Raw genomic sequence first — 15,758 nt, 5'->3', positions numbered from 1 at the left:
GATGTATGGTGAAACCTCTTAATAATTAGATCCATCCAAAAGCAAAATGGGATGCTTTTGGAGGTAATGAATTCTTCTTCAGTTGAGGTCTTTAAGAGAAGGCTAGCAAATCAGAAGTGTTGTAAAGGGAAGTCTTGGTTAGGTATAGTTTGAACCAAGATTACCTCAGATTACTAAGATTACTTCCAATGCTCAAATTCTAAAATTCTGTGTGAACCTCTATGCCTCGATTTCTCATCTGTAAAATGGTCCCAGTCATGGTCTGGGGACTCTCTAATTCATTGTGTTGTGAGGAATAAATTAAATACTGTGTATGCACGTACTTTGTAAACTGTGAAGTATTACACAAGTTCAAAGAATTATTAGGTATAATTGTACTGTACTTCATCTGTGTGTGTATTCCCTCCACCAATGCAGGTGCGGACCCTCCTTGTCTTAGTCAGTGTTTTTATAGCTCCCTCAAACTTTCCTCACCTGGTAGCCAACCTTGGATCATGAACCTCTCCCCACACTTAAATAAGCTCGTCCTCAGGTAATAGATGCCATGGTCCAACCTGTACCTGAAACCTTCCCAACTTGGTGTAGGACTTGCCAGAGCTTACACTTCCCAGGCAGAACCTTTGAGAATTCAGGGCCACCTCTACTCCATAATGAGGCCTCAGATGGAGAATGGCATACTCCCTGTACTTGCTTATATCAAGGGAGAAAAAGGAGGGATTGTGGTAGTCATGACAGGTGTCAGGAACCTTACATTCTACCTATGGTTCTACCTCCATGAATCAGTACCAGGGAGACTGTCTATTAGCGTCTTTTGGCCATCTCTTTCTTCAGCCAGCTTCTCCTTTCCATGGTCTTCAGCTAGCTGGACTTATCAATCCAGATTCCTTAGCTTCCTGCACATATCAAGCCCAGAAGCCCGAAGCTGGCTTTAGCAGTTACTCTGGTAAACAGTCGCTTCATCAGAATGGAGGTGGAGGTTTGGAGAAGCTAGGGTGTAGCAGTTGAAAATTAAGGATCGAAACAATCCTATGAAGATCAAGCATGTTGGGAGCCCTCCAGACTTCTGAATGTTACAGCTAGTACAGTCAGTAAATTTGGCCACTCCTATATTGGAGCAGTAAGTCTTTAGCAAGTCTTTATTGGGCACCTAAAATTCGCTTGGCAGTGTGTGGAAAACAGAATTGAAAGATGGAGTACCTGCTCTCGGGAGAGCTTACATTCTAAGCTGGGAAGACAAGACATACACACGTGAAACATATCATGCAACAGAAGACATTCTACACTCGAGTTTTAAATTGTTTGGTATAGACAACTTTAATAAGAATTCAAGAGGAGGGGAGATCAATGAGGGCTGTACCAGTTGGAGGGAACTTCATGGAGGAGGAGGCACTTCAAAACATAGGTGTAAGCTGGCAGGGACACCTTTGAAGTCATCTGGTCTGATCCCCTTATTTTACGAAGGTGAAAACTAGGACCCAACAAGGAAATGACTTGTCCCCGGTCACAGAGAAGGAGATTGTAGAGTCAGGCCTCTAGCTAGCACTTTTCTGACTGCTGCCAAGGCCTTGAAGAGTGGGTGGAACCTAGGGAAGAGAGGGACTTCAAGTAGGGGCTGGGGGAACAAGGCAGCATTTAGAGTGGACAAAGAGGCCGTGCTCCTTTCTCTGGGATTCCCTTAGGATTTCCCAGTCGCTGCTCCATTAGGGGATTCGGGCTTTGTATATGAAAAATACAAACCAAGACCAGTTCCAAAGAGGAAGCAAACTGCCACTGGAGGGGAGGCAGTAAAGTCAGTCTTGTTGGGCGATGATTGAATGGCTGGCAATCTTAAGCAGCCAGAGGGAGTCTGGGAATTGCATAGTTCTTAAGTATGCCAAAAGCACATCACACATTGCAAAATACAATCACCCCCTCAGACAAAAAAGGCCCCACCCCATTCAGGCTCAATGCACAGACCTCCATGTGTTCTCAAAACAATCCTTCACACAACCCAAGGGCAGCCGGAGGCTCATAGTTCACCTTGAGGTTTGACTTGTTTGTTCCCTTGCAAAGGGAGAGTACACTTGGGCATCTGAGTTGGTCTTTTCCCAGTGGCTATCATTTGCTTCATCTTGTATGATGTATAGGTATCACTAGAGGAGTTGGGTGTGTGGTCAGTAACTAAATGTTGATGGGTATAATGTAGAATTTGTTGGAAAGGGGGACCTGAATCTTTCTCATACTTGGTTCCCCAAGGCCTGGCTGTCAAAGGACTTGCCTGGCATTAAGCTGTGGTGTGCAGCAGTCTGAAGAATAGCAAGTTCCTTGTGCCCCACCCCTAAACTATGTTAGTAAGGACTCTACAATTAGTAGTAGACAATTAGTCAGGACTCTACAAGTTTGTAGTCTTGGGTGGGCTACTAATTCACTTTATAGTTTTAGACCAGTCATTGACTCTTTCTGGGCCCCAGTTTTTAAATTTCAGGATGTGTTAAATTGGGCCAGATGAGGCCAAGTGACTTTTTTTTTTGGGTAGTGGAGAAGAGAGGATTCTGCTGGCCTATGAGGTCCTTCCAAGTTCTGGACTGTCATCTATAAGGTCTTATTTGATGTTAACATTCTATGAATTTGACTCTTCACTAGTAAAGATTATAAAACCAGTATGGCATAATATATAAAAGGCTGGCTTTGTAACTAGGTAGACCTGGGTACGAGGGCTGCCTCTGGCACTATCAGCTGTGTGACTCTGGACAAACCATTTAACTTCCCAGTGCCTTGCTGATGTGTCCTGGAATTAAGTTTCAATGTTGGGAGTTTCCCCCATGCACCACAGGTCCAGAGTTCTTCCCTACCTCCAGAATCAGATCTGCTGGGATTTCATTGATCAGCTTTCCTCTGGGGGCCCACTTTCCTCCTCTTTGCCTCCCCAGTACTGCCCTCTAAACCAGTGATCCCCAGGAAGCTGTATGGCTTCACATAGTCACATGTCCATAAGCACTCAAAGCCCCCTCCCACTTCTCAGATCTCCCTGTCAATTCTTTCACCTGCCCTTGGTTTCTCTGGCCTGGTTAGCCAGCAGACAATGGGCACAGGAAATGTAAATTTAACAACTCAGAGAAATCTGAAAGTCAAGTTTCCTACAATAGATTTGAAATAGAATCTTGAACCATGACCTCCAGTGGAGAAGTGATGACTCAGTACACACAAAACACAGTAAAGGAGGAAGGGAACCAGAAAGAAATATTCCCCTGGCCACAGCTCTTCACCCCCAGGTCCTGGTCTTGAGGGCTCACTGCCTGATCCCTCTGTCAGGAAGCATATTTGTGTTGCCTTTCATTACATTTTGTGCTAAGCTTGATTCTGAGGATCAAACTGGGAGGCGAAGGCAGAGATTCTCAGCAGTAGCTCCTTCTTGGGGCAGGGTCTTGGTTTGTAATAAAAGGCAGGGAAGACGTTAGGAATTTAAGTAGCCAGAGTGGGCTAGAATGATGCCAGGACTTTGCCATTGTCTACATCTTGATGCTGGTCACTTGGAGATAGCACCAGTGCGATCACCAGATGTGGAGGACTGGGCATCCCTCAGCCGTGGAGAAACTGTACTGCTTCCCTCTTCTTTCCTGGGGTTGTTCTCCTCTGAGTGCTGCCGAGAGCTGCTCACAGAGCAAAGAAGGCCACAATCCTAAGGGTCTCCTCACATCAAACACAGTCAGCGCCTTCCCTGGGCCAGTAAGGATGAATTTCTTTGTAGCAGAGAAGTCGAGTCCCCGAAAGCAGCAGAATGGAATAGGAGGTAGCCCTGGGGTCATGAAAAGAGAGCTAGGCCTCTCTTTTGTGGCAGACCAAGACCTGGGCTTCAGGCCCAGCCCTGTGTCACCTCAGGCAAGTGACTCCCCTTCTGGGGCTTTCTTTCCTCATTTATCAAGTGAAGAACTTGGACTGGGTGATTTCTGAGGTCTCTTCTCGTTCTAAATCCTGGGGGTCTAAGGACTATTGTGGGGGGGGGAGCACCTAAATAATTCTGTGCGTCAGCGAAGGAAAGTATCTTACATTTCATTGGGGCTCCACAAGTAGGAAGAGGACAACAAAGCACTCTGGGATATTTGACCCACCACTGAAATACAGCCCCTTCGGGGCTAGGGCCATGCTGCATTGTGGGCAGTTCAAGAAGCTCAGGATTATAATGGACATTTGAAGTGAAACTTAGAGCATCTTTAGAGTTGCCCTAAATGCCAGTGGCCATCCAGGAATTATGAGGGGAGAGGTCTGTCCCTGACGTGGCAAGAGGCAGAGGAGGGCAATGTTGGCAGGAAATCCATTGTGTCCAGATAGTCATAGAAAGGCACTGAGATGGCTCTCTATTTCAGATGAATCATTTTCCGAGTTATGAACCTTTTTCTAGGAAGATGGGTTAATTGTCTATATGCTGGTGTGTTTTATGAGTTGCTCTTTATTTCTTTTTGGCCTCTTAATCTTATTCATTCAGTCCAGATTTCCAGAAGTTAAGGCATTTACCCTCAAGAAAAAGAAGCAGCATGTTAAAAAAAATCATGTCTTCAAGGTGTGAAACAGTCCAAGAGGTTTTGGGGACTCTGAAAAAAATAGCAACAAGGTGTCATTCATCCATTTATTTGTTCAACAAATATTTATGTGCGCAGAGTTGTATTGTGCCCTTAACAAGGAGAAACAAAAACTAATTGAGCAGGTCTACTCGTTTCCTATTTAGTTTCTGTTTTGTTCACTCTATCAGTAGGTAGTAAGAGAACTATTGTGGCCTTTGATGACCTTGAGGTACCTGGCCCAGAGGAACTACATCCTCGGGCGCTGAAACAGCTGGCACATGTGATTGCTGAGCTACTGGCAGTGATCTCTGAAAAGTGTTGGAGAAGGGGAGTGAGATGTACTGCAGCACTGGAGAAGGACAAATCCCCAATTCCCACAAAGCAAAGAGAATGAAGTCTATAAAAACTACAGACCAGTGAGGCTGACTTCTATTCCTGGCAAAGTTCTAGAGCATGCTGTTAAAGGAATGGTATTGAACATCTGGCAAAGGAAGGAGTGTTCACCGAGAGGCAGCATGACTTCATCAAGAACAGGTCATAGGGTCATAGACTTGGAAATGGAAGGCACCTCAGAAGCTTTGAGTCCAGCTCCCTCATTTTACAGACGTGCTCACGCCGGACTGACCTCCTTCCTCTCTTCATGAAATTACTAAATTGGGAAACCGAGAGAAGGTGGCTGGTAGATGTGGCGCACCTAGTTTAGCAAAACGTTTGACAAAGTCTTTCATTCATTTTCATGGAGAAGACGGAGAGATGTGGACCAGATGATAGTACAATTAGATGGACTTAGAATCAGTGAACTGGATGGATTCAGAGTGATTATTGATAGTTCTATTGTAACGCAGAAGGAGGTCTCCAGTGGAGTGCCCCAGGGATTTGTGCTTGGCTCTGTGCTTTTTAACATTTTAATTAATGACTTGAATAAGGATACATGTATTATATGTTTGTCAAATTTTCAAATGATGCAAAGCCGGGAGGAATGACTGGATGACTGAATAGGATTCAGAAAGACTTTGACAGGCTGGAACACTGGGCCAAGTCCAGTAGGACAAAATTTAATGGGAATAAATGTAATGTCTTACACTTGGGATCAACAAATCTACTTCATAAATACCAGATGGGGAAAGAGAGCCATGACTGAACAACAATTTGATGAAGATATTGAGATTTTAATGGGCTACAAGTTCAGTTTGAGTCAATGGTGTGATCTGGCAGCTAAAAAAGCCAGAAGATCACAATGATGTGATTTGAGCTTCCTTGAAAAAGGCCTGCTTTCAGGAATAAAGGAGGTGTGATAGGTTGTTGTAGTCCCACTACATATGCAGTCTTATGTTTACTTCTGAGCATTATATTTTAGAAAAGATAAACTGGAGTGAGCATCCAGAGAAAGGCAACCGGGATGGTGAACAAGCTGAAGTTCGTTGCATGTGAAGACTGGTGGAAGGAACTGGGATTTTTACGCTGGAGAAGAGAAGACTTATGGGCGCACACTAGCTATCTTCAGATATTTTGAAGGGTTGTCGCGTGGAAGAGGAATGAAATCTGTTCGGTTTGGTCCTAGAGAGCAGTACCAGGAGTAATGGGTAGAAGTTGCAAATGAGCAAATGTAGCTTTGATGTCAGGAAAAACTTCCCAATAATTGGAGCTGGGTGAGGGGGAGTGGAATGCCTTAGTAAGTAAGCACTGCATTCCCCCTCTCTGGGAGTTTCTGAACAGAGGCTGAATGGCCACTTGTCCAGTAGGCTATAGAAGGTTCACTTATCAGGTAGGATTTGGATCTGACGGCCCCTGGGGTCCCTTCCATTGGAAACATTGTGGTTCTGTGAAAAGAAATGCAAGATAGCGTATCTGCCCTTGAAGCAACTAACATCCTATGTGAGACATATTTTCGTGATTCATGCAACTGAAGAATATTTATAAAGAAACATGAACAAGCACAAAATATTGTGGCATAAATTCTATTTAATTTCCCTCGGTGTTTGATCAGAAAGATGAGGTTCCCTTGGAAGGGCTCTTTGGAGGTCATTTTTGAGATGGGTCTCAAAGGAAGAATGACAAGCATGCACTGTCAGAGAGGAAGGGGGGGCAAATTAATTAATTACATGTAGCAGAGATGGCAGGAGAAAAGGTAGTTAAGATGATTATTTGGCAGGAGTGGAGGGCCATGTTGGGAAGTAATAGGAAAGAATGAAATGTCAGTGGAGGACCTTAAACACTGGGATGATGAGCTTCAGACTGACAACAGGGAAAAGGGAGCTATGTTTGGGTCGTAAGCAGTAGAATGAAATGATGGAATTTGAGTTTATGGAAGATTCTGATAATCAGCTGGAATGGGGAGGAAAATGGAGAAAAGGCAGCAGAAGAGTATTACTAACATAATTGATGATGTAACATTAATCATCATTGTAATCAATCATCATTATTAGCTATTAAAGCTTGTAGCACTTGCTGATTTCTGAGATATAAATGTTCACATTGAAAATTCAGTCCTGCTGGCTCTAGCACACCCCTTCCTATGTGTCACAGTGCTCAGTGACTATTTGTTGAACTGAAGAAGAATTAACACATTAGTGAGGCCTTTTTATCCTTTTCTGGTCAGGGCTAACCATTTATTTATCTTAAATTGTTTTGACTTCATTGAAGTATGTGATGCCCTTCGGTAAAAGATATCTGGATGTCCACAAATATGTCCAATAAAATTTCAATTCAGTTAAATATTGATTAGTCATCTTCTATGTACAATATAGAGTGCTGTGTTCTGCAGGAGAGAGAAAGATAAATAAAACATCATCCCTTACTCAAATGAGCTTATCCTGGAAGAAAGATAAGGCACGTACACAACTAATGATAACATTAATATTTCACATTTATATGGAACATGATACTTTACAAAGTGCTTTCTTCAAGACAACCCTGTGTAGTTGGTAGGGCAAGTATCATCTCCATTTCACAGATGAGGAAACTGAGGCTCAAGGAGGTTAGGGTCTCACAAATACAAAATAGACCATAATAAGTGCATGAGAGATACAAGAGCTGCATGAGGACTTGGGAAGTAACGATTATTTCTAACTAGAACAGTCAGGCAAAGTTAGCATTTATGTTGAATCTTGCAGGATGTGTGGGATTTCAAAAGGTAGAGATAGGGAAAAGGACATCCTAGAAACAAGCCAAGGCGTGAGTAAAGGTGCAGAGGCAAGTACAGGGGTGGGGTACCTGCAGTCTCGAGGTCACATGTGGACCTCTAGGTCCTCAAGTACGGGCCTTTGACTGAATCCAAACTTCACAGAACAAATCCCCTTAATAAAAAGATTTGTTCTATAAAACTTGGACTCAGTCAAAAGGCCACATCCAAGGACCTAGAAGGCCACCTGTGGCCTTGAGACTGCAGATACCCCACCCCTGAGTTGGAACATAGGAAGAATAGGAGATCCTTTCCTAAAGAATGCTGACTCTAAACCCATAAGCGTAGGGTCTTTAAAAAAATCATTGATACCTTTTTTGTGTATCACTTTCATTTCTGAATAGTTTACTACTCAGAAAGCCATTCCTTCTAACAAAGATCGTAAAAGGAAAAAGAAAAAAAAGGTCAGAAAAACTAACCAACACGTCTGACAGTATATGCAACATTCTTCCACCATAGTCCTCCCACTTCTGCAAAAGAGAGGGTGGTGCATTTGGAGTATAGGGTCTTAGAAGCAAACACTATTATCCCATAAAGTATGTGAATAAATAGAGCCCTGATTCATGAATTTGCTTAATTGTTCTCTGAGACCACCAACTGTGAGCAAAGCTTCTAGAAAGTACATTCATGCATGTACACATGGTCTCCCAAGCCATTCACCTGGTCATCTTACCTATTCTGTCAGTGACTATGTGTGTTTCTGTATGTCCCAGAGAACCTAAAAGAGCATCAGGTGAGGGGTGAGGGGCAGAAGTACCCAAGTAAGGGCACAGAGAGATGAACCTAGCAGGGTAGCTTCAGAGTTCAGCAGCTGTAGGTGGCCCCTTTTTTTAATCTCAGAGTCTGCAGAGGGAGGAAGAAAACATACCATTGAGGGCAAACTGGATGCTTTTTTCTTCACATGGTTCAATAGCAAACAGCAAACATTGAAACAATAGAAGTCGTTTTTAACAATAGCTGTTTTTCAGACCACTATTTAGCTTATAGTTGGCTTAAGAGCAGAGCTTTCTCCAAAGGAAGTTCCATTCTTGGACCCATTCCTATGATTACCCAATCAAATGAGAAGCTTTGCCAATAGAATAATATTACACATTGCCTAATAATAGAATAGACTTCCGTAGTTCATTTTCTCAATAAACACATTCTTGGCAAATCCCTATGTGCACACAGCACTTTTCTTGCATGTTGCTTAGCTCTTTACAGATATTATATCATTAACTCTCACAACACTCTTATAAAATGCTTAGGTGGAAAGTGCCATCCTTTTTTATAGTTGAGAAAGTCAATGATTAAAGAAATAGACTGGCTTACCAGAGGTCACCTAAGTTAGCAATGGCAAGAAACAGACCTTAACACATAAGTCCTGCTGCCTCATTCATTCATTCAGTATTTATTGAGTGCCCACTACATGCACAGCAAGGAAGTGGTCTGTGCAATTTAGTAATGATTTCTGTGCTGTTCTGTGCCAAATGCTTTCTTTGTGTCCTTGGGCCTCAGGTCTGATTCCTCTGTTGGAGTTGACCTCCAGTGGGCAGGCAGAGGACCAAGTCTCTGAATGAAATGGAAGTCTAACATCCATGGTTTATGCAATTCTTGCCCTTTCTATGCCAATGGACATTCCTTGTGATATATGGGGAAAAGTCATTCAGTGGGAACTGGACCCAAACTCACTCACCAACTCCTTTTTTGAGGGCTTCAAAATCAAGGCACCAAAAACAGTGTTGGTTGATCATGATATGATAGGCTGAGTAAATAACAGTTGAATTTTCTGAGTTAAATTTTCCTGGCTACTTAGAGATCAATTTGATTCCACCACAGCTCTGACATTAAACCCAGGGTCTCCTAGTCGATCTAGAGAAGCATCTTGAAAGACTAGCCCAACCACAAGCTGTATTCTGAAAGAACCCAGGGAGAGCAGGGTGCTTCTGGGGACTGTTTAGGTCTGCATCTGCCCAACCCGAGAGGTCAGTTAGGCCCAGAGCTTTCAAGCAATACTACTGAGCTCACTCTAATGTGGCTATAAACTGCTGGATCTGTTGTGATCTTTCAAATAGTAGAGGACAGGCTAGACCTGAGAGCCACATCAGAGGAAATTGCACTCCCACATTGTAGTCAAAACCCATCAGCCCCCAGGCAGAACGTGTAATCAGCCTTTGTGAGCAGCTACTTCAGGTGAATATCTGTTTCTGTGATTCTCTTAGTGTTGGCCTTGCTTTGAATTGTTAGAAAACTGTGGCAGAGATTGCAGAAGGACATCCTTTAACACTGAGGTGACCCATAAATAGCTATTGAATTCAATCAAATTGAATTTCAATCTATCATCAGTTCTCTAAACCATCCAGAGTTCCTTCAATTCCATGCAAAGAACAGATGTAGAACGACCCACCTGTCACTTTGATATCCCCTGTGGCTTTGGCAATGTCATTCTCAATCGTGCAGGAGTATGTGTTGTTGACAGTGACATTGTAGAGCACAGACACCACCTTCATGGTCACATTCTCAGAATTCAGCTCAAAGCTGGTGTTGGAAACTTCAGAAAAGTTGGCTCCCTGGTCAACCTGAGAGGCCCAGGCCACAGTGGGTTGGGGGAACCAGCGGGGAGCCTCACAGCGCAGACTTTCTGAACTGGCATTGTAGTCCACATTGACATCTGGGATGCTGAAGGCTGAAATGTAATCCACAGGGAGGGCATAGGTCAGTACTAAAGGTACAAGTCATTTGGTTTCAGGGTAAAATTTCAAAAGTAAGAACATTGATTAGCCTATATTCATTTGTAGTTTATTTAGGTGAGTGACATGATCAGACCTGTGCTTTAGGAAAATCACTTTTGCATTGAGTGAAGAGGATGGATGAAAAAGTGAGGGACTTGAGGGAGGGAGAACACTTAGGGAGCTATTGCAGGAATCTTGAGGACCCCATCAGCCAAAGAAACTATGGCCATTTCACCTATGCCTAGCCCTGGGCATTAGGCTGCCCCAGGGTCCTGGGTGCAGGTCTGGTTGCTCATAGAAGCCTGCTAGAAGTAGAGTACAATTTAGTTCTATTTTTTAGAAAAAGTGTTGTGTTTGCTATGTGCAAGGTGCTTTGCTAGAAGCTGGAGATGTTAATATAGTATGACCTAGACCCCACTCTCATGAAACAGTTCCATGGGGATGGGCAAGTATACAACTGCCATGTAAGAAAAGAAAATGAAAGTGCTCAGAGAAAATTGAAAAGAGACAGAGAGAGAAAGATAGAGAGAGAGAGACAGAGAGACAGAGATTACTTTTGCCTGAAGGGGTCAAAGAAAACTTGAAGGAGATGTCATCTGATTTGGGCCTTGAAGGAAAGAAGAGACATTAGCAAGTAGAGTTGTTGAGCAGCCAGCCTATTCCAAGCAGAGATGACGATATAAACCAGGATACATAGATGGAAGACGGCAGGATGAAGGAGTATAAAGAGTAGTCCAAGAGGAGGAGTATAAGCTAAGACTACATGAATAGGCTGAAACCAGATTGAAAAGCCTTGAATCCTGGGATTAGGAGTTTACACTTTATTTGGTAGGCAATGGGGAAACAGAAGGTTTTTGACTGATAGTCGTAGCAGTGCCTTAGTAATGTTACTTGGTGACCTGGAGAATGGATTGAAGTGATAGACTGAAGATAAGAGACTTGGTCTGAAGACTGTTACAGTGGTCTAGGAGAGAAGAGAGGAAGGTATGAATGAGGGTGATGGCATTGGCAGCGGCTAGGGAAGGATACCTACGGGCAGAACTGGGGAAGCATTTGGCTCAAGGTCACATAGGAAGGGCTCTAAAGTTTGCCACGCATTCTCCACATAATAGCACTTTGGATAATAGGTATTTCAAGTATTCTTAGCCTCCTTGTATGGATGAGGAAGCTGAGGTTTAGAAAAGTGAAGGGATTTGCCCAAGATCAGACAACTCAGAAATTGTCAGACTGGTCAGGACTAGAACCCAGGCCTTCTGATTCCCAGACAGCGCACTTCACACTGTACATGGATGCTGGCTTTGGGCTCCTTTCTCCCATTTACTCCAACATAATAGATTTGAGGGGCAGCTAGGTGGTGCAATGGAGAGAGCACCGGCCCTGAAGTCAGGAACACCTGACTCAGGCCTCAGATCAAACACTTGACACTAGATGTGTGACCCTGGGCAAGTCACTTAACCCCAATTGACTAAATAATAATGATAATAATAATAATAATAATAATAATAATAATAATAATAATAATAGACTTGAACAGGCTTAGGACAGGGATTGGCCTGTCATGTTGTTGGTATAGAGAACTCCCAGGTAAGGAAACTTCCTCTCCCAATGCAGGGAGGCCCCTTGTCTGCAACTCAAGAGTTTTAGAGAGTTGTCTAAAGCCCTCAGAGGTTGTGATAGTCATTTTGGGTCAGAGGTGTGGCATGGACCCAGGTCTTCCTCCTGGCTTCAAGGCTGGCTGGCTGTCTACTTCACCACACTGCCTCTCTTATAGACTGACATAGAGCAGGTACATGCTTAATAAATGCGTGTTGAATTGAATTTTAAAGACATTTAAAATACGATTCTTTTTTGCTTTTAATGAGCAATCCCTGTTACATACCAACATGAGTTTGGAGGGTACTTCCTTTTCCTTTTTCTAGATATGACTCACCTCCAGTTTTATATTCCAGTTTGGCATTTCCCTTGCCCTTTGAGGTGATGATGTAGCATTTGTAGGTGCCAGCATCTGTTAACTGAACATTTTTCAGCTTTAGAGAAGCATTGCCAACTATCACTTGATCTGCAAACACTGCTGTGCGGCCCTTAAACGTGTCATCTTGATGGGACAGATCATCCTTGCCCTCTTTGAACTCATGGACCATGCCCATGACGCCTTCCTTTAGCCACTGTATCACGATGTCACTGAGCTTGATGTCAGGTTCAAATGTGCAGCTCAGGATCCCATCCTCACCAATGTTCCCGGCTGAGGTCAGAGTAGTGACAGTAATGGAGTGTCTCCCTGAAAGTCAAGAAGAGTTTAGGACTGGAGGGAGGGTTTGACGTGCACCAACAGTTGCACCTTTTAAGGGGAGTCCAAGAAGGGTCATCAGAAATGTAACTAACGAGGCAGCTAGGTGGTGCAGTGGACAGAACACAGGCCCTGGATTCAGGAGGACCTGAGTTCAAATCTAGCCTCAGATACATAACATTTACTAGCTATGTGACCCTGGGCAAGTCACTTAAACCCATTGCCTAGCCAAAAAAAAAAAAAAGAAAAAGAAATGCCCCGGAAGGGACTGACAGAGAATGAAGGGCTATGGACCTAAGGAGACAGAATAGAAAGAAAATACATCTGGAGCTGTTCATCTCAATTCCAAAAGTAGACTCTGTGCATTGGATAGCCTAACGCAGAGGTGTCAAATTCAGGCAGCCTGGCACAAGCAGCCCCCTGGCAAAACTCCCAGGTGCCCAGACCCAGAGTAAATGGAATTGGGAAGTGTTTAACAAAATAAATAAAAATATAGTACAATATAGATAATGCTAATTTGTAGTTTTCCAAGTCAGTATGCTGACAGCAGGATCTGTTTTTATTTGAGTTTGACACCACTGGCCTGGGGGACTTAGGAAGCAATTTTATAGTTAACCAAAAGTGATACAAAAATGAAACCATATGAAAGATCAATATCAACAGTGGTTATTTCAGAGTGGGGTAAATGGCTAAGAGATCTCTGGCTTCTAGATAGGATGACATGACAGTGTTATAAAAGACATTAAGGACAAAGTCATTCTTTTCTTTTCAATCATATTGTTCAATGCCCTTTTGAGATGGTACCATAGTCGACATTCATATTCTGCTCAACTTAGGTAAGAAAGGAAGCACCAGAAGATTGTTGATAGTAATAATGGCAGCAGCTTATGTGCTGTTTGTCCTTAATGTCCTTTTGTAACAATGTCATGTCATCCTCTGTAGATCCCAGAGGTCTCTTGCCATTCACCCCACTCTGGAATAATCATTGTTGACATTTATCTTTCATATGGTTTCATCTCTTTTTTTAGTCTGGTTAACTATAAAATTGCTTCTTAAGTTTCCTAGGCCAGTGGTGTTAAACTCAAACAGCACAACCCCCTTATGAGGTAGGTAGTATAGGAATTATTATCCCCATTTTTTATTGATGAACCAACTGATGTTCCCCATAGCCACAGGATCATATATTTAGAGAAACTTTAGAGGCCACTGAGTTGGATCACTGTCATTTTATGGGTATGGAGAGCTTGAGTGACTTTTAGAAATCGAGGTATAGGTAGCTCATCAGAGGTGAAACTTGAACCCAGATCTTACAGACTCCTAGTCTAATCCCCTGTCCATTACACCAAGAAGCGCTCTGGTATTTTTACTGCACCACAAATTTAAAAAAGAGAACCTGTGACTATATCGTGGTCATAGTAAGCATTCAATGAATGATTGATTCGTCAGTCAATCTTATCTCCCAGGTACATGAATGATAAAGATGTTGATGGTACAAGTCAAGGATTATCCTGAAGAACAGTATGAAATTCATAGGGTCATGCATTTGGAATTGGAAAAGACCACCCAAGAGGCTATGTAGTCCAACCCTTTTATTTTATAGATGAGGAAACTGAGGCTTGGAAAGGATGAGTGACTTGCCCATGGTCACAAAGAGGGGTTAATGTCAGAGGGGGTATTTGAAGTCCTGTCTTCCTAACTTCCTCATTCAAGTTCAACACTTTCTCCACTATTCCTACCCTGTCTCTGTCAGTTCTGTGTGATGGATTCCAGATGGGGAAGCAGTTTGCAATAGATGGTGATAATAACAATTCATGGATGATTGTTAGGGCTACCAAGGACAGAAAGTGAAAATGGATGGGGGAGGAGAGGTGATGTAGTGTAATGGATTTGGAGTCAAAGGACTTTTGAGACAAAGTAGCCCCTGCTACTTATTACCTACTTGATTCTGGATGGGTCACTTCTCTGGACTTAATTTTCCTTGTGTTAAAAATAGAATTAGCACAAGATGATTTTTTTTAATCCCTTTCAGCCCCAAATGTTATTGTGACTCCTCCCCCCCCCCAAGGTCAAGTGAGAGAAGACGAACACTGATATTAGGGACCCATGAGAATTCTCAGGATGGTTTGGATTTGGGGAGTATTCCAGGGTAGTGGCAGTGGGGAGTGGAAAGAAAGGAACAGATACAAAAGATACAAAAGAGGTTGTGAAAGTAGAATGAATGGAAATGGGCAGTTGAGCAAATGTACAGGATGAGAGAGAAGGAAGAACCAAAATAATTACAAGGCTTCAAGCCTGGATGACTGGGAGGTGATGATTCTATCACCAGAAATGAGAAAATTTGGAGGAAGGATAGTTTTAGGTGGAAAGATGAGTTTAGTTTGGATCTTTTGAGTCTGAAGTTCCAGAAGTATATCCAGGTGGAAGAGAATACCAGGGAGTTGGAAATACCAGAGCTCAGGTGAGAGGTCAGGGATGATAATTGCAGTCATGGGAACACATGAGAATACCCATGGTCTTAAGTAACACCCTATTTAGGAGGTGAAAAGAGGACTGAACCAATAAAGGTAGGAAAACTAAGAAAGGAAATCTGTTCAAACCCAGGGAGGAGAAAGTATTCAAGAGGAGGAGGTGGTCAGTAGTGTTGATTACTACTGAGAGGTAAAGGACGATGAGACGGCAGACCACCTGATTTAGCAAGTAAGAGGTCATTGATGAATGAATGAATTATTAAAAGAATACCTTTAAGAGAATACGTTCAGTGTGCTAGGTTCAGAAAGTAAATCAAAATGGTTGAAAAGTCAGTGGGTGGTGGGAAAGTAAAGGATCAAGAGGAGAGAACGTTTCTAAGAGTATAGAAGTGAAAAACAAGTGAGATACATGATGATACCTTAAAGGATGGCAGCTTTTTGTGAAGGCTGTGTGTGCATGCATGTGTATTCAAAGGATAAAGCAGATCTGTCCATGAAGGACCCAATAGATAGGGAGAATGTTGTTGTTGTTGTTAATCCTTCATTTTTGAAGAGAATCAATGATATCACAAT

At 42.8% G+C, this 15,758-nt stretch overlaps 1 protein-coding gene across 6 annotated transcripts in view; it reads right to left on the bottom strand.

Annotated features, from left to right (window-relative positions):
• Nucleotides 1–1,288: 1,288 nt before the first annotated feature.
• Nucleotides 1,289–15,758, bottom strand: part of VTCN1 (V-set domain containing T cell activation inhibitor 1) — an 89,993-nt gene continuing 75,523 nt past the window's right edge. For 3 of the 6 annotated variants that reach the window (XM_027866761.1, XM_027866757.1, XM_027866762.1), the window contains 4 exons: nt 12,361–12,708; nt 10,106–10,384; nt 8,393–8,562; nt 6,408–7,296 (listed from right to left, as the gene is read on the bottom strand). In XM_027866761.1, coding sequence (XP_027722562.1) covers nt 8,438–8,562; nt 10,106–10,384; nt 12,361–12,708 — 752 coding nt within the window. In that variant the 3' untranslated portion in view covers nt 6,408–7,296; nt 8,393–8,437. Of the gene's footprint in view, nt 4,569–5,490; nt 6,359–6,407; nt 7,297–8,392; nt 8,563–10,105; nt 10,385–12,360; nt 12,709–15,758 lie in introns of those variants that run through there. The other 3 variants (XM_027866759.1, XM_027866758.1, XM_027866760.1) reach the window with 3 other exon arrangements.

This window comes from Vombatus ursinus, unplaced genomic scaffold (genome assembly GCF_900497805.2).
Source record: "Vombatus ursinus unplaced genomic scaffold, bare-nosed wombat genome assembly UNPS02014782.1, whole genome shotgun sequence".
Classification (NCBI taxonomy): Eukaryota; Metazoa; Chordata; class Mammalia; order Diprotodontia; family Vombatidae; genus Vombatus; species Vombatus ursinus.
This window is presented reverse-complemented; position numbering and strand designations above follow the sequence as displayed.